Here is a 25519-nt window from a genome sequence, read left to right as displayed (position 1 = left end):
TGAACAAAATTCTGAACAATAAGATATTGTTACGTCTTTCCCCTTCCCAGTGTCTTCTCTGCAACGCAATGGCGTAGAAAGTAGAAATATGTTGAATTACAGTATCTTCATCATTTCGGCGCACTGGCGTAAAAACCAGAAATATTTGGAAACAATTTCAACTGATAAATCAGTAGGGAATTTTCTGTATTTCACCAGCGATGGTCTATGAAACGTCCAAGGTCACGGAGAGCCAGAACAATCGAATCACCGATAGGCCACCCGCATTTGTGAATTATCGAACGATCTTCCACAGAAACGTGCAATGAAGTCCAAACGAAACAAAAGTTGGGCTCTCCGTCGAGAAATCAATTTTTCAGCAGGTCCAATTGCTCCCGAGGTCGCAGACGATCATCCCGTACGAGACGAAGGAAAGATGCAAGTCTGGCGACCCACGACCACCCGCGCAACTGGTGTGATCGACAAATCACGAGTCTAAGTAGGTTATACCCGGTCAGGGTCAGAGATCCCTGCGAACCAACGAAAATGTCTCGATCGGACGGGAGGCTTTCGCCCGATTTTAACCTGCTCGATCTAATTGATCATCATATGCAACATCAACATAATTTTCCCTAAAATATCAGCAATTTAATTAACCTGCCAACTGTGCGATCCTTCGATCCATACAGACGTGACCAATGAACTATGAACTTTATGCAAATGGGCAATTTAATACAGTATGGCGAAATTTATTTTTACAACCGAGTACCCTGTGCTTACGAAAAAAAAGAATTGGCAACTCGATTAATTAGTCGAATAAACACGACGGATGAGAAATCAGCGAACGACGAAGCGGAATATAAATATGAGCGGTATCGACCGGTGTAACGAAATTCTGAATTCAACCCGTTCTCAATTATAATGCGGTAAATCCAGAATTCAACGCGGACGGTTTCATTATGAATAACACGCGATATCGGGTACTAAATAAGCAACACCGGGCAATAATAATTGTAAATAATTACGAACGAGGAGATAATAATTGTAACTGGCGTTATACGGGGTAGGCGAGGGGTGTGATACTTTTAAAGGGCTTCGTGCGATGCACGGGTTGGTTAAATGTGCTCGTCCCTCGCTGTGCTGTGCTTCGGTGCACGTAGCTCGAAGATGCGCGGAACGTAACAGGGAAAATGGGTCCGAATTGCCGGCCGTAGAGTAATATCATCGCGATTCGCGGTAATCTTTTTAGCCGCAGAACCGCGATCAATATCGCGTCCCGGGAGAAATGTTGCCTTTCGGCGGTATCTACGGGCGTCTCCGCCGGTAAAGAAACTCTAGCGAAACCGGCTCCGAAAAAAACACTCGTTTCTCCGCGCGGTTTTCACTTTTACGTGCACGGTTCGGATTACTGTAAAGCATACACCCCGTATTTGGGAAAATGTCTCGGATTAGAACGACGCACGCAGTATTAGTGCAGAGCATAGACCTCGGCTTAGTGCAAAGTATACATTCAAGATTAATGCGAGGACTATGCCTCCATTTAGTGCGAGGTATACACCCCGGATTAGCGCAAAGAATATACGACGATTACGCTGAGAAATGTATTCGCTACTGGAGCAAAATATAGACCTCGGATTAGTGCGATATGTACGTTCAAGATTAATGTGGGGAATCTGTCAGGATTTAATGCGGACGAGGTGCCTCGAATCAGTGATACATGTACGCACAAGATTAATACGAAAAGTATATCTCGATTTGGTTGTGGAATAGATGGGGGATGCACCACGGATTAGTGCAACATATATGCACGCGATTGAGGTAAAGAAATGTATCTCGACTGAGTGCGAAGAATACATCGTGAATTAGTGCAAGACTGTTGGAAGTAAAATAAAGACTGAATTCTTGGAGTAGAGAACTCCCCGGATTAGTGCAACTTCTTTGAATTAGCGCAACGAACGCACCTAGGATTAATCCAGAGTCTAAAGTCAGAGTCCAAATTCTTCGGATTGGTACAAAAATGAAACCTCGGTTTAGCGCAAAGGATATACCTCGATCTAACGCAATAAGTGTACATCGAATTGATGCTAGATTCTTCGGTTTAATGCGAAGAATAATTCACACCCTGATGCAATGCATGCGTCCAAGATTAATGTGAAGGACACACCCAGGATTAGTGCGAAATTCTTCAAATTAATGTAAAGTATGTACAGTAAAGGCTATACCTTTAATAAAAAATGTACGTCTCGAACTAAAGCACAGAATCTGCCTCGGATTATTGTGGTGGACACGCCCAAGTTTAGCGCAAAGTATACGGTCCCAACTATTCCCAAGATTACACCTCCTCTCAGTGAAAAAATGAATGTTGAAGGAAAGACTGCACCTCGGATATGCGTAAAGAATGCACCCTGGCTGAGCGCGAGTAGAGCAAGGCTCGTCGCGAGTTAATGGGAACATTTGCCGCGAGGTAAAATCAAAATCGGTATTTGATTCGGTGGGCATGGCGGATCGGTGGATGAAGAAACAGAGGTCACGTTTAATAATCGCAATTGCTTCTCGTGTAACGCCTATCAACCACGATTACTGTTGCTTCCATCCGCTTCGCCACTTCGGCCGACTGGCATGGCGCGGCGGCGCGCGGCGTTCGACTTTAAATGGAATGCGAAATAACAACGTCCGATCGAGTTACGATTTACTCGACGCGGCCCGCAAGCTTTCCTCGGGACGACTTCGAGGTATCTATTAGCCCCCGGAGTTTCGTAATTCTATCATTCTGCCGATGAGTTACGAACTTGCCAGCTACGGCCACATCGTTCAGAAAAGTTCGCGGAACTTGCGCCACCGTGGGAACGAATACGTCTCTGGTCAAGCTGCAAAAATCGCCACTCATGCGAATCCATTAAACCTTCGATTACAACACGGGTTACTGTGAAGTATGTACCTTGGACTAGTGAAAAAATGACACGTTGGATTAACGCGAAATTTTACGAATTAGCGCGAAGTATGTACTTCGGAGTATTGCGAGGTATACCTCGGTATAGTGCAAAAGATATACCTCGGTTTAGTGCAATACAAGGTTTATCGCTAGACCCTTGGAATTAAAGAATACTTCGGTATACCTCGTCTTTTAACAGATTGTAAGGGTTTATAATATTTTTTAAAAAAGTTTAGATTTTGCGATAAAGGCATCGATGTGAGAAACGAGGTTTCTTTGAATTTGAGAGATCTGTTGTACGAAGTCGTTTGTAATTAACCAACGAGCAGCGCCTTTGATAATGAACCGATGATAAGCGCGTCGAATGTTCCCGCATACAGGTGGTATTACTTCTCATTCTTCGCCGTGATAATGGAATAGCAGAAGGTACAACGCACCGGCGCGGCGCGACGGTGCTCTCGTTTTCCTTTCGCGCGTCCTGTCAACGCTGCTCGCGTGTAAATGAACGGTCTTACAGCGGGGGCCGATAACTGATACAAGCGTAATTTAAATGCCATTGTGCTCGCCGCTTGCGAACACCGGTGGCAAGACGCGCGGCACCGGGAGTCAAAACATCGGGTGTACTCCCGGTCGAATACTGCGGACGTTAACGAGTTAAAAGTGTGATTCGACAGTTGACACGTTGACTCTCGGTTGACCACCGTTAAAAATCCCTATCAAATCAAAATAGGATTGACCCAGTAGAGTTCAAGTTCGTTACATTTCTTTTATTACGAAATTCGACCTCGGCAAACAATTTCATGGCCCGGATCAACTTTGTCCCGTTCTGCAATTTAACCCTTTCACAGTTCAACAGAATTTTCTACAATAGAAAATACATATTTTATCTGTCTTTTTCTTCAAATTTTTAATAATTTTCCCTACTCTGGAAAGGGTTTTCCCTACTCTGAAAACTGTGGAAGGGTTGAGCATTTAATCTCCTAGTGGTTCGAAGAGGTTCAAGGAAGAAGGAACGATACTCTCCGAATGACTGCACACGCGGTAACTAGCTTCTCAGCGATGTAGTAATACGCACCGAAGCAAGAAAGGGAGGGGATAAAGGGTGCACCGACGCAGACCGTGACCTAAAGACATAATCTTCCGGGGAAGTCCACACAGTAGGTAGCTCGCAGGTGCGCGAGAAAGAGGCAACGGTGGTATCTCAAGGACTGCGAAAGCGCAGTGACCAGCTACCCAGCGATGCCGTGCACTGAAGCGAGATGGGGAGGGGATAGGGTGCATCGAGGTACACCGAGGTACACCGCGGTCTAAACACCTAATCTTCCGGGGGAGTCCACAGTCGGTGGCTCGCAGGTGCGCGAGAAAGAGGCAACGGTAGTACCTCAAGGACCGCGAAAGCGCAGCAACCAGCTCTACCCAGCGATGACGTGCACTGAAGCAAGATAGGGAGGGGGGAAAGGGTGGGGGAAAGGGTGCACCGAGGTACACCGCGATCTAAACACCTAATCTTCCGGGGGAGTCAACAGTCGCTAGTCGGTGGCTCGCAGGTGCGCGAGAAAGAGGCAACGATTGGCCGTCGAGCGCCACCGAACGCCGTAACGAGCTGTCGCCTGGGTAGGAGCGAGAGAGAGAGAGAGAGAGAGAGAGAGAGAGAGAGAGAGAGAGAGAGAGAGAGAGAAAGGGGGGAGGGAAGAGTAGGAGTGGTGGAAGAAAAGGGTGCATCGATGGCACGCGGTCTAAACGTCACCAATCGCCGGTGCGGTCTGGTTTTCTCCCTAGATGACGGCCGGATTCGGTCGACGCAACGACCCGTGGTGGGATGAGCAGCCCGAACTGGAAGCGAAGAGCTGGAAAGGCTCGGGGGCCGGAATATCGGGAGTTACGGAGCGACCGTGTACCGCGCATGCGCCGAGAACCACCGTATTACGCCGGGAGAGGAGAGAGAGGAGAGGAGAGGAGAGGAGAGGAGAGGATCGAGGACTACGCGGCGCGGAACACCTATCCCTCGCAAACGCTTATTGATTGTGACTCTCGCATCGTGTCTCCCGCGCGCGCTCTGTCCCGCGTATCCCGACATGACCCCCTTCCCCTCTCCCTTCTCCCTTCTCCAACAACGCCGGATAGCGTTTGCTCTTTTTCCTGCTACCCCTGGCTTGCTTGCTGGCCACCACCACCATCCTTTTTTTTTCTCTCTACCTATCTCCATCGCTCTCTCTCTCTCTCTCTCTCTCTCTCTCTCTCTCTCTCTCTCTCTCTCTCTCTCTCTCTCTCTCTCTCTCTCTCTCTCTCTCTCTCTCACTCTTTCTATCTTTCTATCTGTCTATCTCTCTTTGTTTGTTTCGACATTTTTGCTGGTTCGTTTCTTTCTGTAACCCCTTTGACGCCTTTTTACCCGGTTTCCCCGTTATCACGGACTCGCCCGCGTCCGGTAACGAAGTGCTCTTTCGACGGAGCTTCGCGTTGTGTTGCGCGCGGGCGCGCAGAGTTCAGGGGGTTGTTTTCTGCACCGAGCCACCCCGAAACGCACTCGCTGGTTTGGAAACACTGTGCCTCCCGGATCGCATGTATTTTCCTGGCGATACTGCGCGAGAAAAGGGACTTTGTTGGTCCTTCGGGAACACGGTGCGGTGCCCGGGTCAGGTCTGATCCGGTATGTCAGGGACATTGAATTAATTTGAAATAATGATGAAATTAATAGCTGTTCAATTATATATAAGGGGATGATCGATATACAGAGTGTTAGATTACATTGTATTATACATTATAGACTGCGGATCTTTATGCAAGATAAAAATTGTCTGCACTGATTGTAAGTAGGAACAATTGCACTGTTTCATTAATAATTTTAATATTTTTGCTGTCTTTGTATTTCAATTTTGTTTCGCTGTTTTATTTTAAATCGACCTGTTTGTTATGCTTGTACAATATTGTTCAATGATATTATGGAATTATAATATACATAATTATAATATTGAGAAATGAGTACAAATAACGTATGAAATATAATTTCGATGTACCTCGGTTCTGCGCAAGTTGCATTGATTTTTTATATGTTATTTGTACTTCTTTTTGCAATGTGTTCGTTACGGTTTCTACTAAGAAGAATTGTTAAAATGTTACAATCAATACCAGTTAAAATATTTAAATATTCCTACTGATAAGGAATATTATAATTGACATTCAAAAGTAACGGTTAACATTCATATATTCGTGGAGAATGAAGTAAAAGTAATCATGACTGACAGATACAGACTAAAATATAATTTAGCTGTAAATCAAAAGCACTGAAAGATAGCTGGTCGACCAACGTTAGTACAATTTTTTTCTATTTCAACTGCATTATTTTTCCCACGCCCTGTTCGATTCGATTACTGTTTAAGAACGCTTAATTGTCTACAATGCTATAGAAATTTATATCAATACATTTGGGAGAATCTGTGCAATCCTCTTATGCAAGAAACATTCATCTAGCTTTTACAGTTGAAGCACAAAAAAGTCTCAAAGTTCAAAACCTTTTTATTGAAACGTATATTCTTTAAAAAATGATGGTGAAAGACAACCCTTTACAGGATCATGTTCAGGGTATGCAAAAATTTGCAAGCACCACTCCTGCCGATATGAGAACTCAAAATGGGGGTTATGGAGGGTGTTGTGTTTCGAGAGCCACCCACTTTTCGATGACTCGGGACAACGCGGACTGAAATCAGTTTTGCGTGTCACCTACCAGGACGAAGTTCGAGCGAGATGTCACTGGCAGTGATGAAATAATGGGCGTGTGCGCCGCAAAATCGATGCCACGTTTAAGGAGCTGGTGTCAGCGCGCAAAATTCTCGCACGTTCTTGCGTAACTTTAAAATCGAATTATAGCATTTCAATGAAGAGACAATATCTACCTACGCAACCCATATTTTTTACATTTTCCACATCTCATTCGGAACAATATTTACTAAATGTCAAACCTGCATTTTTGCGTTTTTTTTTAAATCCAATTCAGAAAAATATTTTAATGCAATTTTATTAAAATGCAAACCTGTATTTTTGTACTTTTTCATTAAAAATTCGATTCAGATCAATTCTGTGATGCAATCAATATTTATTAAAACGTTAAAGCGTAGCCGCGAAACGGACGAAACTCGCGTGACTTCCGTTTCTTCCGCGCCGGATTAATTCGTCGCGACGGCAATTTATGGTCGCTTCCGATGACCTACAAATTCTCGCGATCGGTTTACTGATAGTCGGCAGACTATCGCTAATTTGAGGAGCTAATATTCAATTAATTTTAATGGCAATCTAATAGCTGCGAAGGAGGAAATACCATTTTAGATCGTAACCGGGAAAATCGCTGGGAGCTCCTGCTAACAATTACTGAGAATGATTGAACAAAAAAAATTGCAATAAAGCACAATTAGTATCAACCATGTTTGACTTTTAGTGAGTAGTATAACCGTGTCTCGTTAGCTTTCAATATATTTTTTAAACATTTTTAAATGGCTACAATATTGGAAAAAATATATAGAATTGTAGAATCTACAGAATCGTTCCGCGAAACAACGAAAAAGCACTCGCTTCAAAAATTATTTAGACAAACATAACATTTCCATCCTCCTAAAAAAATACTATTAGAATAGTCTATCGAATCACTTTCAATTGCCACAAGAAACGCTCAAATAACTTTTACCGTGGAAGCGCAAGAAATTCCCAAAGTTAAAAATGTGACTTATTGTTCAATTTATTCAAAATTTAATTTTTCACGCCCTTCAAAATTGCAGAAAAAATACTATCGTACTCAGGAGAGTCTATACAATTTTTTCCCATAAGAAATGCTTAAATAGCTGTTGAAGCATAAAAAATACCCAAAGTTAAAAGTGTGCCCTATTATTTTGATTTCTTCAAGATTGAAGAGTGATGGGAAAAACAATTTTCGAATTCGTTTCCAGAGCACTAAGAGGCATGCAAGAATCGCCGATTGGCCATTGGAACGCGGAATAGGTGTGGGACAGAGTTAAAGAGCAACCGTTACACGCTTGTTTGTCGAAGAATCGATAAATTTGATTAAGCCGGTCGACGTCGGAATAAAAACCCGGAGAACTTTTGGAGCGATGTTACCGCGCTCGTCCGTCCCCAGAGGGCGAAAAGTCGATGATTGACAATGTTGAAGGTGACTGATATACATTATGCAGTACTTATTGTCTTTTCCCTGGGATTACCCGATTCTCAGTGGTACAAGGAAAAATGCAGAACGCGCATCGTTAATGCGCCTATTGCACACTTCGGCGCAGGAAATATTACGACGATACCGTCTAGACACGCAATACTAATGCGAACAATTTTATCACAATTACAATACCGTTGATAAGAAACATTATCATTTAAACACAAATGAGTCAGTTCTTTTACCTCGTGCCCTGAATTCTTGATTGAGGGCTGCAAATTTTATAAAAAAATTATTCCACGTTCTTCAGTTTACTGGAAAGCAGGAAAGATATTTAAAAGCAAACAAATTTTTATATGATTATATCTCTCAATTAGTTCACTTTACTACACAAGCTCCAGAATTTATAAAAAAAAAATTCTCCAGTTCTCAGGATACTAAAAAAAGATCTAGGTTCAAGCTCAAGGGTTGTTCTCACCCTTCTCCGCATCTCTTAAAAGCTATTCCCAAGTTTTCAAGAGTTCGGCAAATATCAATTTAAACATTTTCTGTCATTTCAATCTGGCAATATACTAATTAAATGTGGTCTTATAAACTCGCTTATTAGCAAGCAGATGTTTCTACATTCTTGGAGATATCGAACGGTACAATTTTCCTTTCTACTTTTTCCCCGAAAGATGAAAGATTGCAGCTCGCAACGCGACGGTTCGTTATCGCAGGATCGTTTCCCGTCGGCTCGAGGTGCAGAAGAGACGTATGCGCGTAAGAACTCGAGCAGGAAAGGTGAGGGTCCCGGGGGTGGTGTGCAGAAAGAAAGCAGCGGGGGTGGAGAGAGAGAGAGAGAGAGAGAGAGAGGGGTGGAGGGAGAAAGAGAGGAGTGGTGGGGGAAGAGAGAGTTGGTGCTCGGCGTCACCGAAGCTGCGATAACCTACGGTGCGCGTGCGCGCGAAATATAGACCCGCGTTCCGACAGTCGGACCGCGGCCACGGAGGTGTATGCGCGGTTCTATGTGTGTCATCATTATTGCCCATTAAATTATCTCGCGCACGTTGCGCGCGTTCTAGTACGATCGCCGCGACTGACACACGCTGCACACCGTCCACGAGGATGTGCACGCGTCGCACAGTAGAGATGCATCGCCACACGCGACGCCTCTCTTGTGCGTTGTATTATGCATTATTGTGTATTATGTACTTTATGTATCATGCAGGCTATGTATCATGCACTGTGTGTTGTATACATATTGTACAGTATGCGTATGTTGTACACGTTGTACATTATACGAAATTTATACTGTGTATCGTACATCATATGAAACCCATATTGTACATTGTACACATTGCGTAGATTAAAAATTATGTAAAATAGATTGTATATTGTGTCATACATTGTAAATACTGTTTATTACATTCAATACCCATTGTACGTTGCACGTCATATTGGGGCGTACGATTTTTATCTAAATTCTCCATTTTTTGCCATTTTTAATCACCTCTGACTCAGAGCAACCTTAATCGATTGGGATGACACCTTCTGCGTGTTTATAACTTACTTGCATCTACAAAAGGCAATTTCGAAATTTTCACTGCAGGCGCGAATAAAAATAAATCAACCCTTTGCACTCGAAGCTATTTTAACTGCAAAACGAAACATTTCTTTCGACCTAGAATATATCCCTTCTATATATTTTTATTTTCATGTTATTCATACGAAAATGGTGCAATTTACTCGTTCAATACTGAAACGTTTTAGTAATTTATTAAATACGATCAGATTTAATAATGTACAAAAATCTTGAATAATGGTACAGCAATTTTTAGTGGCGCCTTACAGTCGCCATTCGAGTGCTAAGGGTTAAAAATTGTGACCTTTGCTTTTGTCTTTGAAATTCCGAGCACTAGCAGTTAAAGCAATTATACCTAGTAAATCAATCCTTCTAAAATGCCAACGAAACTCGAGTTGTTCCGTTCAATTTTGTAGAAAGTAGTTACTTTTGGAAGAGTGTCTACACAATTTTGTCCCCGATTGTAAATAAAAGATGCAGTAAAAGAAAAAAAGTCTACCCAGGACAACGTCACTGATACCTGTGTATAAAATTGCGAATATGGACGTGAGCATTGAATATCAACAATCCTTCGCGAAAAGCTTCCCTGATCCTTCAATTTGGCTCGTCGGTGTACTTTTGGAACCACCCAGTACCCGTATGAGCGACGCATCTGGGTATCGCGCGCGCACGTATGCGCGTTTATTCGCAGCCAGACCGGCTCTCTATCTGTATATCCCTCTCTCGTCCGACAACAGCTCCACAGAAGCACGTCAATAACCCGTTGCCGCCTCGACGTGCTGCATATAGCGCGTTTATAGCGCTTCGAGACCCGCACATGTGCTCCTGTGGTGCGCGAGCGAGCCCGAACCTCCACGCATACGCACGCACACGCACGCACGCTTTTACCCCCCCCCCGATGCATTTTTTTTATGGAACGAGTTTCGGGGGCTTTCACCTGTTTCCACAGAGCTTCGCGATCCTCTAACGAGGGAGGCACGGCGAGGACCGGACGCTTAGGCTTCTACGTTCATGGCATACGTTTCATCCCCACCCCCTTCAACCCCGATCCAACCCCCACCACCACCCTCGCCTAGCACACTTGTCCACTTATTTTGCCTTTGCTTCTCTTTCGCTCTTTGAACACGCATTATTAAATACGACTGTGAATCGGGCACTGGCCGGAAACGATGGTGACGTCAGCTAATGGGGGTGGAATGCGCGATAATTACTTGTCGAGGGCTTTATGTAGTTATGGTGTATAATAATCTTCCGAACATTTGATGTATTTCAGAGTCGATTGAATTTGACGCGATGCGAGTCAGGATATTTTGTGTTCCCACCACATTTTCACTTTATTTCCTCATTTCATTAGCTAACACTAATTCTGTATGGAACAGAAGCACAGTAATTTTAAATAATAATCTCAAAAGGAGTTAGTACATTGTTTATTTATGAATGGAATTGTTCTCGCTTTTGAATAGCGTACTGAAAAATCCATAACCGCTGATCCGTGATTTTAGAAAGACTATTGAAAAAATTGCCGCTGAACAAAGTGTTAACTGACAAAATTTTAATTCTCGAATCTCACAAAAAACGAATCCGAGTAGCAACAGCAGGAAGGAAGCAACTGGTCGTTTGCAACATAGGCGACCCAGGAACACTTAATTCGAAAGTCAGCATAGTAGATCGTTACCACACACACGAAAACGGGAACAAAAGTCGTCGTCAACGGGAACAGGCGAATGCCGTACGGGAAAAAAAGAAGAAAGAAAAAAAAAAAAGAAAAGAATGGTCTCCGGGCAAACGGAAATCGCTAACACGGCGAATTATTGAACCGTGGCGTGCAGGACACACGTTCTCCGCGTGGTGCACGCAAGTGTCCGTGTGCCTGCCTCTGTGTGTGTCCGTGTGTCTATCTACAGTGGCTCGCGAAAGCATTCGAACGCCCTGTGGATTTTAAGCAGAAACTGACTAAAAGCGAAAAACTGCAATTTTCACTATTTTTGAGTCATTTAAATCTGCATCACGGACTCAAATAATAAAGAAATTAACAATCGCGAGCTTCACTTCGGTCTTCGAAATTCCGAGCGATAGCAATTTCAAAAAATTCGTTTACACATTACCTAGTACACTAATCCTTCTAGAATCTCGAAAAAATCTCAAGTCATTTGGCTCAATTTTTAAAAACTAGCTATTAGCTTTTAGAGGGTCCGTCTGTATGTCAGTGTGCTTGTGTATCTGTGTGCCCGTGTGTTCTCATGTGACCCCACTCGCGAGAGGACTAGCGCCGCTGTGTATCAGCTCGCAAGAGCGAGAAAAACAGAGGAACAATGCCCGAGCGGAAAACGCATTTGAAAGTCGTTCGGGCGTGTGCAGACGTGCATGCGAAATGCGCCGAGCGGGCAAGCACCGAGAAGAGAGAGAAAGAGAGAGAGAGAGAGAAGTTGGTAAAAACGGTTGTGATCGAGAACGATCGTAAATTCAACGGTGTCCGAGACCCGGCGAACGCGAAACCCGGCCGTTGCGTGACAAAAATCTAATTGGATAGCGCGGCGGTAACCGTTCCGTTGTGACCGGTACTTCGACAGTGACACCAACTCGGACTCCACACTTCGCCAGGGCTCTCGCCGGTATGCCAGGCGGACAAGCAGCGATAAACGGTGGCTTCTGGGTAGGGATTCGAACCCAAGCCTAACCCTAACTCGTAGCGGATTAACCGAGGCCGGTTAATCTAACCCAGGCCTAACCGAAGAGAGCGGTTCTCAAAGTTCTTAAAGAGCGGGTTACTGATGGAGAGCAGGGTAGCCACGTCGCCAGAAAACAGAATGTTTTGGTTTTGAATATACGAAAACATAAGGAAAGCTGAATAGATTAATTTTCAAGATATTTTAACGTTGCTTAAGCTTTACTTTTCAAACTTTAGGAATTATTTATCCCAGGACACCTCGATAAAAATTCTGTCTTACTGCCATTCTAGCAACAAAACGATATGTATTATCTATTTATAAAATTTAATGCTTTTTTTTAAATTGGAAAGTTCATTTGTATTTTCTTTTCATTAAATCTTTTCTTTTTATTTTTATCATGCTCTATTTTAAAAAACTAATTTTATTGTATGAAATGGGATGATATGGCCATTATGATAAAAAAAGGGGTAATAATGTTAAAATATCTGTAAAATTAATCTATTTTTTATTTTTTTTATTGCTTTCGCATCAACCCCATAGAAAAGAGAATTGAAGAAGTGGTTCCAAAGATAAAATTGAGTGCAATTACCTGCGACATTGTGTTGATGATGATTATATGTAAGAGGAACGGAGTGTAATGCCCTGGCGGACCATTTTCTATGTCTGGAGTCCTCGTCGTCGTCGTCAGCTTGCTGTCCATCCTCTCCTAGGAAGTGTACCTTCTCGTACCTGTCCAGATACCTGTAAAAATCAAACACGCGTATGATCGTAATATCTTCCTAAAATTTCGGGAAAATTTCAGGCGAATAAATAACATGAAATTATATCTGCTTAAACAAATTTGCAGACAGTATGTGGGTCAAACGTGACCATCCAATGAAGCGAAGTGCATTAACACTCACAATATTTACCAATCTTTATGCATTCATATTTTGCATACGCATTGGCAAATATCGATAGTAAATTTGTTGTGAACCTTCTGGTTTTCGGAAAATGCTTTACACAAATGGGAATTTCGGGAATTGAATACAAGAATAAAAATCGGTCGCAGATTTCAATTTGACAATCATTTTTAATCGACCGATGTAAATGATTTGACACTGTTCGACTAATATGGATGTTCATAAATTAATATTACGCCGACGAAATTGGTAAGAATGGCCGCTTTACCATCACGCGCAGCGCAACAGCGAGCACCTCTGCCCCCGAGTTTGAGGACACGGCAGAGGACGACGGTCGGAATACGAATGCGCGGGCGATCCTCTGTTTCTCGAAAGAAATGGTAATCAACCATGAAAATACCACCGCAACGATGCCTTTGACAACGTCAGGACAAAGTAAATACATATACATAGTGCGACGAAAGCGATACGATCGGCAGGCTCGTGTTCGAGTGTACGAAACCTGACACCCTTGTTTCGGCTACCGAAACTGGCTGATCGATACCGGTCGAACATCTTTCGAATCTTGAAAAAAATCGGTTTATGTGTTTCAACGTTTCTCTTTAACTTCTCACAATCCACTTCAGATTTTACAATTATTAATTGTCAGATGACAAATGGTCTATGACAAATGATACCTCAGAAATCAAAAAATATAGATATTCTCCTTTTCCAAAGAATGTTGCATATACAATGTAGATTTATTCATTTTGAGTGTATTTTTGTTTTTACTGTTTACCTATGAGTATTGTTAGAAATCTAACCGTTTTGCCACCGTACCGAGTATGGTAGCATGAACGGTGACATGTCTCGTCGGCGAGCATTTTTCACAATATATTTGAAACACTGAATTTTACTGAACTAAACAAGTACAATTTGTTGCAATCGTTCCCGATAGAGATTGCCGGGTGCCCTCAATTGCCTTCAGTTCGAACAATGTGAAGTTGGCGCCTATAAGCGCCTCTTTTGTCAGCGAACTAAATCAAATTTTCAAAGCACCCTCATGCGTCATCAGTACACCCAAAGCAAATTTTAATAACAGCATACAAAGAGATTATCCTGCAAAAACGCGATCCAATCAAACTTCCCCTTAAAGCAACAAAGTCAAACAAAACTTCTTACTAGGACAACAAAACTGAACTAAACTTCCTCCTATAGTTACAAGGTTGAACCAAACTTGGTTCTAGGGCAGCTGAATCGAACAAAATTTTCTAGAACAACAAACTGAAATGAACGTTTCTACTGCTGCAAAGGCGAGTCCAACTTCTTCCAACAGCGACAATTCTAAACCTAACCACCTTGAGTCACAGAACCGAACCGCAAGGTCGAATTAAGCTTAGTCGTAGGGCAACGAGATGGAAGAGAATATCTCCCTAGACCAATAAACTGAAGTCAAACTTTCTCCAACGGCGACAAACCTAAACCTAACGTACTAGAACTATGGAGAACCTGAGCAAACTTTTCGCGATAGCAATGAAACATCGAAAAATGCTTCCCTAGACCTACCTCCCTAGGTCACCAGCTCCAACCACCGCGTACCACTGTACCAATCCGTAAACTGGAGCCAGGTGTTGTCGCAAGCATAATCGCCGATAACCGCGGCGTCACCTAAACTCTGCGAGAGCCGACGACCGCAAGAGCGACCGCCGGATCGACTCGAATGGGGTAGCTGCGAGCGAGCGAGCGAACGAGAGAGAGAGAGAGAGAGAGAGAGAGAGATATGACGCCCGCAAGAAAAAGAGAGGGAAGCTCGGAAGAGAGAGACACATGGTTGCGCAAGGAAGAGTGACAACAATAACAAGACTGAGGAAAGAGGGGGGATGCAAAGAGCAGCCCGAGGGCCAAAGTGGAGGGAGAGAGACGTTGTCCGCGGAAGAGAGACAATAATAATAATACGAACAGGAAGGAAAGAGAGGGGTGTGCAGGAGGGGAGGAGGAGGGGGAGAGCGATGGAAAGAGAGTGAGAGAGTGAGAGGGGGGAGGGGGGGGAGAGGATAGGGAGAGTCGTGGGTGGGCGAAAGAAAGTGTGGTGGGGGTAGGTGTAGTGGATCCATTCATGCACCAACGTAGAGTACGGAAGGTGCAGGCGTTGGAGCACCCAGCCAGAGCCTGATTGGCCGTTGCTGGCTGCAGACTGAGCACAGACGCTTCGGCTCTGCTACTGTGGCCACGACTCTGCCGGTCCTCCGATGCTCGCATACACACACGGACAGACACCTATACACACGGTGTATAGATCGCGAGTAGGAAGCTGCTGCTCTTCTACTAGCGGTTCCATGCCGTGAACACGGTCTCTGTGACTGCAGGGTCCGGCAGAGTCACGTGTACTGGCCGACGCGCCGCGTCGCGCCGCGCGCGTACATGAATGAACCTGCTTTTGGATACACCAGACGAACGCGACGCCTGCCGGCAAACAAACGCCGATTCGAGTCGACGAGGACCGACCTTCCGTCTTTCGAGTCTTGGGGGGCTGGAGTCACCCATGAAACGCGCTGTACTAGCACTTGTTTAGCTACTAGATACGCTACTGTGTTCACGAAAGGTGCTGTGTTAGAGCGTACTCCGTGTATAGGGCCGCTACCGTATTTATGAAAGGCGCTGTATCATGGCGTACTAAGCGTATCGTGGCACTACTGTGTGTTCACACTCTGTATTTACGAACACGATTTACGAAGACTGTTTAACCTTCAGCATTCGAACGGCTTAGCGTCCGAGGTGTCACTAAAAATTGCCATTACTATAGACATACTATTATTTAAAAGACACATGCATAAAAGTGTGTTATATAAAACCATCTCTACAATTTCAATAATTCTAGTTATAAAATGCAAAACGGTTCATTTTAGGGACGGATGACGATTGACGTTGTTAATGTTAAAGATCAGTTGATTTCAATAATCCTAATTATAAAATGCAAAACGGTTCATTTTAGGGACGGATGACGATTGACGTTGTTAATGTTAAAGATCAGTTGATTTCAATAATCCTAATTATAAAATGCAAAACGGTTCATTTTAGGGACGGATGACGATTGACGTTGTTAATGTTAAAGATCAGTTGATGAACAATTAACGAACATTTGGGGGAGGGCAGCACGTAGGATATTTTGGTTCCCGTAATGAGAATTGTTTTAGAACAATTCAGTCAATTCAATTAGACAGCATTCCGACCATAACTGCGTCGCTCATGTTGGAAAATACATAGCTTCCTGCGTGCTAAATACTCGGGCAAATAGATCTAAGGATACCGCGACGTCCGTCGCCGACGCAGATTGATCGAAGACGCGACATAGAAAATCAGTCTTGGAAACTCCAATGCCGACCGGCAGCGGCAGCCGCCGGTTGGATCGTTATCGTTGTTGTGTGCTTATGCAACGAGCCGTCTTAGGAGATACCATCTGTTTTTTTTTTCTACAGTAGACTCTCTGCAAAGCCAACCGTTTGTCGGCTGATCGTACGAAGATTCTCGCAAGGCTATCGAATCGTGACTCGGTGGCAATTTGCAGATCGTAAATGACAATGGCGAACGAAGGATCGAAGAATCGAAGGATCGAGTTGATTCTAGTACTGATCGTTAGGAATTCAGTCTTGGCCGATTCATTGTTGCACCTAATTATTTACGTCGAACCTAGATCAGATCTTGATCATCCTCCAGATACGTATATCTGATTATTTAAATCTGACCTTGAAATCAAATATGCGAGTCGTTGTGTTATAATTATACTGCAATCTTTATGCAGTTATAGCATTATAGTTGGCGGCTTGGCTTGCTGCATTAATTGGAAAATGAACACTCGTTGGAAGCATTATTCGAGATATTATCTGATAACACAGTGTACCCACGTGTAACAATTATTGAACAAATTTCATCAGTAGCTTAAGCTTTGAACAATATTTTCACAGCTTTTCACAATGGTGACGTAATCTAAAATTATATTTTGATCATTTTGACCTAGCTTCCCAGAGGTCCTATTTAACTTCTCATTTTCCGAATGGATAATTTGTTCCTCGTAGTAATGCAATTTCTGTTATTAGAAACAGATTATGGTACCCAGCTCTTCATACATTCTGTTCAATTTTCCGTTTTCCGATTTAACAACTCACGCTTCACAATAATGCAATTATCATTAAAAATAGAGTAATTGTTCCACTAGTCAGCCATCGTAACACATAATCCATGGGCAATTATTCCATAATTTTCGGATGTCTATGGCCTGTGGCTGGTGGATTTTTTAATGAAACCTTCAACAACAACAAAGACTTCAATCATGAACCGACAACTCAACCTTAACAACGTAATCACATTTCGTTTGGCATTATTGTATCAAACAAGATATTTAATGAACTCAATTCAATTCTCATTTTTAAAATGAGCTTTTGGATCAAATTTTTTTCTCTTCCATCTACGGAGTGTCGATTTCGAAGAATACTATTCTTGTCTAATGATTAAGAATAAAGTAAAGCATTTATAAGGTATACAAATTTTTATATACGCATAAAACAATACGTGTTTTGTTTATATTGTGGGTACAGTTTCCATACACGCCGCTCATCGTTTTTATTGCATGAATAATTGCTGTACCGGTATGCGTGCTGCTTCCTCGCTGTTCAAATGAATACCTTACTGACCACGGGCTGGAATTTCACATCTTCCCGGCGAGCGAATTCGTGTCACCGCTTCGTAAGAAGTCAAAGCGGCATGTGCGACGTTCGGCTGTTTACAAACACGGGTTTGTTTGTACCCAATACCCGCCCCGCGAAGGTAAATAGAATTCCGGTAGATAAAGTGTTAACGCGTTGTCGTTATCAATATACAATTTACTAATTTTTTTTATAAAGAGGACTCATTCAAGTCCACAGGCGTTTGTCAATAGCAGCCTTGGGCACTTGATAACATTATTTGATATATTATTTCGAATATCATGTTATGTTATTTTATAATTACTTCCATGCCTGTGATCACTTTCGAAAAAACATTACTAGAAATATTGTTTCGTAACCAGCAGGTGTATACCTAATTCGATAATTGAAAAGGGCGATACCCATCGGCAGGTCGACGGGGACGAGTCTTCAAGAAAGGGGGAGAGAGAGAGGGAGAGGGAGAGAGAGAGAGAGAGAGAGAGAGAGAGAGAGAGAGAGAGAGAGAGAGAGATCGGTGAAAGACGTTCACGAAGGACGGCGCGCCGCAAGCATTGGCGTCGGGCGGCGAAGAATTAACCGCGTCCTTGTTTTGCAAGCGGCGCACGGTAACAAGGTTGCACAGAAAGCTTAACCGGCGTGTGTGTGTGTGTGTATGATAGAGAGAGAGAGAGAGAGAGAGAGAGAGAGAGAGAGAAAGGGAGAGGATAGCGACTCAGGAACCACGTGGCTCGTCAGCGAGGCCAGAGTATGAATGAACGTGAACGAACGAACGAACGCGGCGAACCGACGAACGTATCGTACTATGCGATACGGAAAATGGTATGACGGTGGTGGGGAGGGCCGAACACGTAGGTACATCAGTGCCGATACGCGGTGCCGGTGGTGCCGGCAACGTGCGGCAAAACGTCGCCGTTCTACTCTTGCAGACGCTCGCGGACTGCCAGACGACACAATAGAACGCGTCGTGTCGCGATCACAACGAACAGGGGTGGGGATGGGGGGAGGGGGGGCGGGTGGCGCCACTCGAACCGGGAAACCTGCCACGAACCATTTGCATTTCGACCGGTCGCGCTCGGTCGACTATCGACTTCGCTTCTTTTCCGCCGGGGGTGATTCCTGATACCTTTCCTGCAGTCGGAAACTAGGAGATCGTGTCTCCTGCGACAACGATGTAACCACGCGGATCTATCGATTTTCATTTCTGGCTTTCTTGATCGATCATGCACTGGTTGGGTCAGCAATTTTTCTCCGGCTACTTTTGTCCGGCAGTTCTTTAGGCCCAGTCTAATATAATAATGGTTGAACTCCAATTTCAATCTTTTAGAGCTATATGATTGTTTTATGTGTACTCATACGGTCTAGGGACTTTTGACGAATTAGGGACTCTTGAGGTAGCAAGTATTTCCAATGAAGGGGCTTTGTACATCTTCGAACTCCAATTACAAGCTTCTAGAGCTACATTATTGTGTTAGGTGTAATCATACAGGCTGGCGACTTTTTTGACTTAGGGTCTTTTCAGCTAGTAACTATTTCCGATTTAGTCATTTTGAAGTTTAGAATTTAAACTTCACCTTGGCAAAACAGGAATTTTCAACTTTTTTTTATGTAATCCTGCAGATTTTGACGAGAAAATGCCAAAAATCCAAGTTTTAATGTTAGGAATTCACTGACTCAAAAGTTGTGCGTGTTTAAACGCATTATGGCGATGCCCTTACCTGACAGAAACGCTAAAAGCACTCAACTTTTGAACCAGTGAATACCTAAGATTAAAACTTGGATTTTGGCGTTTTCTCGTAAAAATCTACAGAATTATATTAAAAAACCGTCAAAAATTTGTGGGTTGCCAAGGTGAAGTTTAACCATTTTTTTCTAATGTAGGGACCATTCTCCAATCTGACAAATATTTGCAATCTAGTGACTTCATATTCTAATCTAATGATATTTGGAATCTTAAAAATGACGGTGCCTGAAACAAGGTGATCGATGGTCGACTCCATGTCGCGGGTACTTACCTAAGGTAAATTTGTTTAAGGCCGACCCCGCTGTTCACGCAGCCGCCAGGTAGATGGAATTGTTCGCACAGCGAGGCCCACTCGTTCCTTGTGTTCACCTGAAAATAAAAAGGAACGATTAATATCATCAATTAATTGTTTGTTGTTACAACAATAACAATTACTTTTCTATGTGGTACTGTATTTTGCATGAGCCGTTTAGACGAGTCTTCAATTTTTGTGCGACATCAGTTCTCCAATACATTGCCTAAAAATTTGTATGACATACGTTCTTACATTTTATTTAATTTATTTTTGTATGACATTCATTTTTGGCAACCATTGGTAAGCACTAATTGCCATACAGAATTTCATACAATTTATTTAAGAAACGATATTACACTAATGGAACTAACGTCTTCAATTCATTTTATGTAATTTGTTCAAGACGAACTTCATATTTTATATTTTATCCCATGCATATATACAAATGCAATTACAAAGAGACAAGTATTCCAGTTATTTGTCACCCTCGGATACAGTATTACAAAACTACATAAAAATTCAGTAATAACGAATAGAATAGAATTGTATAATAATTTCATTATACAAGCTCCATGTACAAAATAAAATATAATTACATATCTATATCTATAAATATATATAGATGTATAAGAAGAAGATGATGAAGAAGTTACGTTGTAAGTCAGAGGTCCAAGTAAAAAGTAAAAGGAGTTATGGCAGCGCAGCGGAAAGGTCATAGAACAGCTCGAAATTGTTGGGTCAGTTTGTCGTGCTTCTACTTTCGTTGAGTATTATTGAAGGTCAGTTATGTTCGGAGATAGGGGCCCTCGAGTAAGACATCGTCCTCTAGAATCTGAAGGAGCTGAAGTGACGGGGGGATTTAACAGAGACAGGGGGCGAAGGGGGGCAGAGAGAGGGGGGCTAATGAAAATGGAGTAGGGGACAGCTGGAGATACAGCAGCAGGGCCTTTACAGAAACAAAGTGAAGCGCTAATAGCAGTGGAACGAGGAATTCGAAGCCAGACAAGGTGGAGAAGAATTAACGGAGAGATAGCATATAGAGGGACTAATTAGTGCTGGATCGGAGCTCTTGGTGCTAAACGGTCGCGTTGGCGTTTCTGCAGAACTGAGAGAAAGGTAAGTACGCCATCATCATCGAGTTCATCATTGATAGCATTCCAGAAGTAATCAGAATTTATTTAAATTAATTATTAGACTAATACTTTATATTTAAAATATATACGCGGAGGGAAATGCTCGATTATTTTTAATTTACAGTATATGATATCATAAAGGGAAACCTGAACATTTTCCACAACTTATAAAGTTATGTATATGGGGTAAATGATTGTAATTAAATGTTTGTATTTGATCATCCCTTAAAATCATAAAAGAAAAATTGTTTTATTTCTGGAATATTGTAAAAATAAATCTGTAGTTGGAAGAAATTAATAATAGAGGGATCAACGCTTGTCGAAATTTATGATCTCCCTAATTACTCTCGATATTCGTTAACGGAGCTCGTTTTGCAACTACGGAAGGACTTACGCGGCTATTTATAGTTGATATTATTTATAGCTGTCTGCCTGTTTGAACAGCAGCGTGAAATGAAGAGGGGGGGGGGGGGATTCACAGGAGACTCTTCCAGGAAATTTTATTTTCCTCGATTTTTGTCGTCAAATTTGATTAAGCGTCGAACGTAAAAACGTTTTCGGTACTAAAAATTCTTGTCAAAAAATTATTGTCTTTTTAATACGTTGACTCCCTCGTCAATTTTGTATTCCGTACAAGTGTTGCCTATTTCATTCGTACAAGTATAAATGATCGGGGTTATTAATAATAATTATTAATTATTTAATATTGAAGTTTGCACTTATAATTTAATTGATTCTAAAACGAATAAATTGATATTCAATGCCACGAATTTTTCGACAATCGTTTTTAAGGAAATAAATAAGTCACCGACGAAAACTTCGAGAAAAGAAAGCAGGATATTTTCGTTGGCGGCAGCTATTGTTTGCTTTTCATTAAAACGTAACAACGACGAACAATGTGCTAACACACTGATAAATACCTTGACGTCTGTTACGACACCCAGGCTCGATATCTCCGATCGATAGCGTCCCTTATCAGAAACGTGAATGAACCCGGCGCGGTTGCCTCGTTACGCGAAGTATTTGTTTTTCTTTTTTTTTTTTTTGTCTGGAATCCTCCCACGCGCCGAAGGGACTCTCTCGGCTCGAATGTTCAGAGGCTCCTGGATTTATTTCAGGTGACCTATTTATACCTTTCGAACGCGGGCCTATACCGCACTATTTATAATTGGAGCATGCTCGTGAATCGCGCGACGCCAGGCTTCTTCGAACCAAACGATGAACCTAAACGCGTTTCTTCAGGAAGTCTCTTAAACCGCGAGCGGCGAACGGTTTTGCAAATTTCGTGGCAACCATGACGCGATCCATTCAAAATCTACGTATCAATTTTATTTTAATCCTTAGCATGCCATTAAGGAATCCATAGAATTGCCGTTCTATTATTGAAAACAATTATTACATTACCATGTTTTTATCTAAGAAATTGCGAAAAATTTCAGTGTTATAAATATTGGGTTGAAAATATTTTCCACTCTGTTCTATTACCTCTTGCCATTTTTTAGGTATCTTATCATGCTATCGAATAAACCTATGAATAAACATCTCAATTTTATCTTTGATAAATAATTGATTATTCATAGTTGTTAACTGTGGTGCACTGAAAATTTGACATTAATTTTTTCAATCATAAAATGAACAACATTTCTTTAAGTCAATTTTTATTGAAAATGTAATATAAAATGTTCAGATTTGAATGCCTCCGTCGAATTGCAAATCTCGGTACATTTAATTAATTTGTTTATTTTGTAAGGCGATCGACGCGTACATGGGAAGGAATATTGGCGGAAAAATTAGTTTTCTGGCAAACAGTGGCTAAATTCTTGCATCGAGGCCACCGCGGGCCAATGGCTTCTGTTGTACCGAATATACCGAGAGTGCGAAGATGAATACCGACTCCGACGAGAGCAGCAACACGATTCCTCGGGAATTCCTGGTAGCGAGAGACGCGAGATAAAACGCGAGCGGCACCAACGGGTCGGGGATATAAATTTGTTCTGTGGGGCGCGTTGGAAAAATAACCGCAGAAACAGTCCGGTTACGCTTGCACATGTGTCGCGTGTTTATAGGCGCGGATCGAGAGGGCGAGTGCGCCGTTTTCGTTCGCTTACGCACAAGTCCTAGAAAAGGAGTCGGTACTCGGATTTCTTACGAAGTTTTATAAATGGTTCCTCGTAACCAGCCTGCGGATCTTTACCCGCGAATCATATCTTTATTCGCATTGTTTTAACAAGTCACCAGCCGGCAATTCAATGTTAATTAAAACATTAATTGAAATCAAATATTGCAGATTTCTTAAAGTATTTGTCAACAACAATAACGATTAGAATTGCGAATTACAATTTAAATAAATAGTCAAAAGGTTAGAAGATGGACAGGGTTTTTAAATGATCGGCTCAGGATGGGCCCGGACACCATCATTCTGGGAGTAACCGTATCATTTAGGCAGTCACTTGTCATGTTGTGCAAAATACACTTTCAAAGCTGTACTTATTGGACTATAGTCATCGATCTTCTCATTGCATCCAAAAGCCTTCAATTTAATCATCAGAGACCTGGTAGCCAAACCATGTCTTTGAACCGCTACATTAAACTGTAGCCAGCATAACGATGTTTATTTTTCCTACAGTCATTAACCTTCTCGTTGCATCCAAAAGCCTTCAATTGAATCATCAGAAACTTGGTAGCCAAACCATGTCTTTGAAACGCTGGGTTAAACCGTACCCAAGATAATAACGATATTTATTTTTTCCTAGAGTCATTGAACTTCTCGTTGCATGCGGAAGCCTTCGTTTTAATCCTCGGGAGCGAGGTAACCAAATGGTGCGGAAAACAGTTGAAACGCCGGGTCTATCTGGACCCGAGCCCTGCCATTGGAAGCTTAATCGCGTCCGGAGGGTGCAGTCCAAGGGAAAGGGGCTGCGCGGAACGTGGCGCCGCTACCGTCTCGTGCCGTCGCGCCGTATTAATTATTCGAGGAAAATAAAATTCAATGAACCGTCGGCGGAGCGGGCAGATGCTACGTGCCGAGCGATAACCGTAGACGTAATGAAATATCGTCAGGACGTAGCGCAGTGCTGCTGCTGCTGCTGCTGCTGCCTGGCCGTCCGGTATTGCACGGCGCACTTGTCGCCAAGAGAGCGAAAACTCGACGATGTGGTGGGGGGCAATGGGGCACCGATGGAGGCGTGGCGAGGGGTCTGGAGGGGGGAAACGATGCAGAGGGAGAGGGAGAAAACCGACGAGGAGTCGCGAAATCGACGACGGACGGACATACTGGGTCAGTGCTCTCTGGATCCGCGCCCGTTTCTTTGCTATTCTCGTCGCCGCGACGTTCAACCTTATGAATCGAGAATGTGGCGCCCCACTGTGGACGACCTCGCGACACCGTCGACGTTGTCTCGACGAAAACCGACCCCCCTCCTCCCCCTCGCCGCTCCAGAAAAACAGATACGAACACCCCCTGCCCTACCATGCAATCTATGAAGGCAGTCAATGAACGTGGCTCGCGCGATCGGGATTTTCGAATTTCCCGCCGATTCTACGCGAGTCTCGATCGGGTGATGGGTTAGGTTCGGTTCTGGGGCTCTATAGGCTGGATTAAAACAGGTATTTTTTTCGATGGTTCAAGGCTTATTTGTAACCTCCAACTTGTTCCAGAGTTTACGACGGACAGTCACTGAACGTAACTCACGTGATCAAACGCAATTTCCCGCCACTATTACATGGGATCAATGGACGCTTAGTTAGATTAGGCTCTAGGGCTCCGGATACTGGATTCGACAATCCATTTCCGTACTGATTTCGTAAATACAGTACTGAATTTTATACGTTCCTGATAATCAAAGCATTTTAAGTTGTTTATTAATTATCGAGAAGTCGATGACGACCGACACTTCCGTTAATATACAGGGTGTAAATTCACACTCAACAAGAATTCATCAGTAAGAATTTTGTTACACGTAATTCTCAGAATGTCTCTTACCATTCTGCATTCCCTGTCAATTTTGTGTATTTATGACAAAAATGAGTAGGTGAAATTTAAAACAGTAAAAGTACTTTAAGAGCATAGATATATTATTTCCAAGTGATCGAGATTGTCGAAGAAGAAAAGGTATTTGTATTTAACATCTGCTACTTGAAATCTATGCAGAAAATTTGTACTTTGCATAAAATGTTTGCGATCCGAGCCTACGGCTTAGGATTTCGGTTTGCCCCATAAATGCATCCTGTTTCTGTAACAAAATTCCCTTCACGGGTGTCGATTGCCGGTAATCTCGCTATTTACCAGGGGGGGTTGTCCATCGGACTCAGATAAGCGATTAACCACCATCTGTTCCCAGAATTCGAAATAATGGTAACAAGAGCTGTATCGTATCAAACGATAAGCCGCCTGCGTATCGTCTTTGTTGAAACAGCAAAAAGGATTCGACACAAAAGAACTCCGGTCACGATTCGTGAACCGTTTATTGATAG

At 42.7% G+C, this 25519-nt stretch overlaps 2 protein-coding genes across 7 annotated transcripts in view; both read right to left on the bottom strand.

The window, feature by feature from the left end:
- LOC143355510 (uncharacterized) overlaps window positions 1-25519 on the bottom strand; it is a 181511-nt gene that overhangs the window by 47087 nt on the left and 108905 nt on the right. The gene's annotated exons all lie outside the window — the stretch shown is intronic.
- The window catches only part of Bap170 (Brahma associated protein 170kD), a 72458-nt gene that overhangs the window by 15079 nt on the left and 31860 nt on the right, over window positions 1-25519 (bottom strand). For all 6 annotated transcript variants that reach the window (XM_076790345.1, XM_076790348.1, XM_076790349.1 and 3 more), the window contains exons 3-4: window positions 19890-19987; window positions 12886-13037 (exon numbers count right to left, since the gene is read on the bottom strand). In XM_076790345.1, coding sequence (XP_076646460.1) covers window positions 12886-13037; window positions 19890-19987 — 250 coding nt within the window. The remainder of the gene's footprint in view (window positions 1-12885; window positions 13038-19889; window positions 19988-25519) is intronic.

The sequence above is a fragment of the Halictus rubicundus genome, chromosome 7, assembly GCF_050948215.1.
Source record: "Halictus rubicundus isolate RS-2024b chromosome 7, iyHalRubi1_principal, whole genome shotgun sequence".
Classification (NCBI taxonomy): Eukaryota; Metazoa; Arthropoda; class Insecta; order Hymenoptera; family Halictidae; genus Halictus; species Halictus rubicundus.
This window is presented reverse-complemented; position numbering and strand designations above follow the sequence as displayed.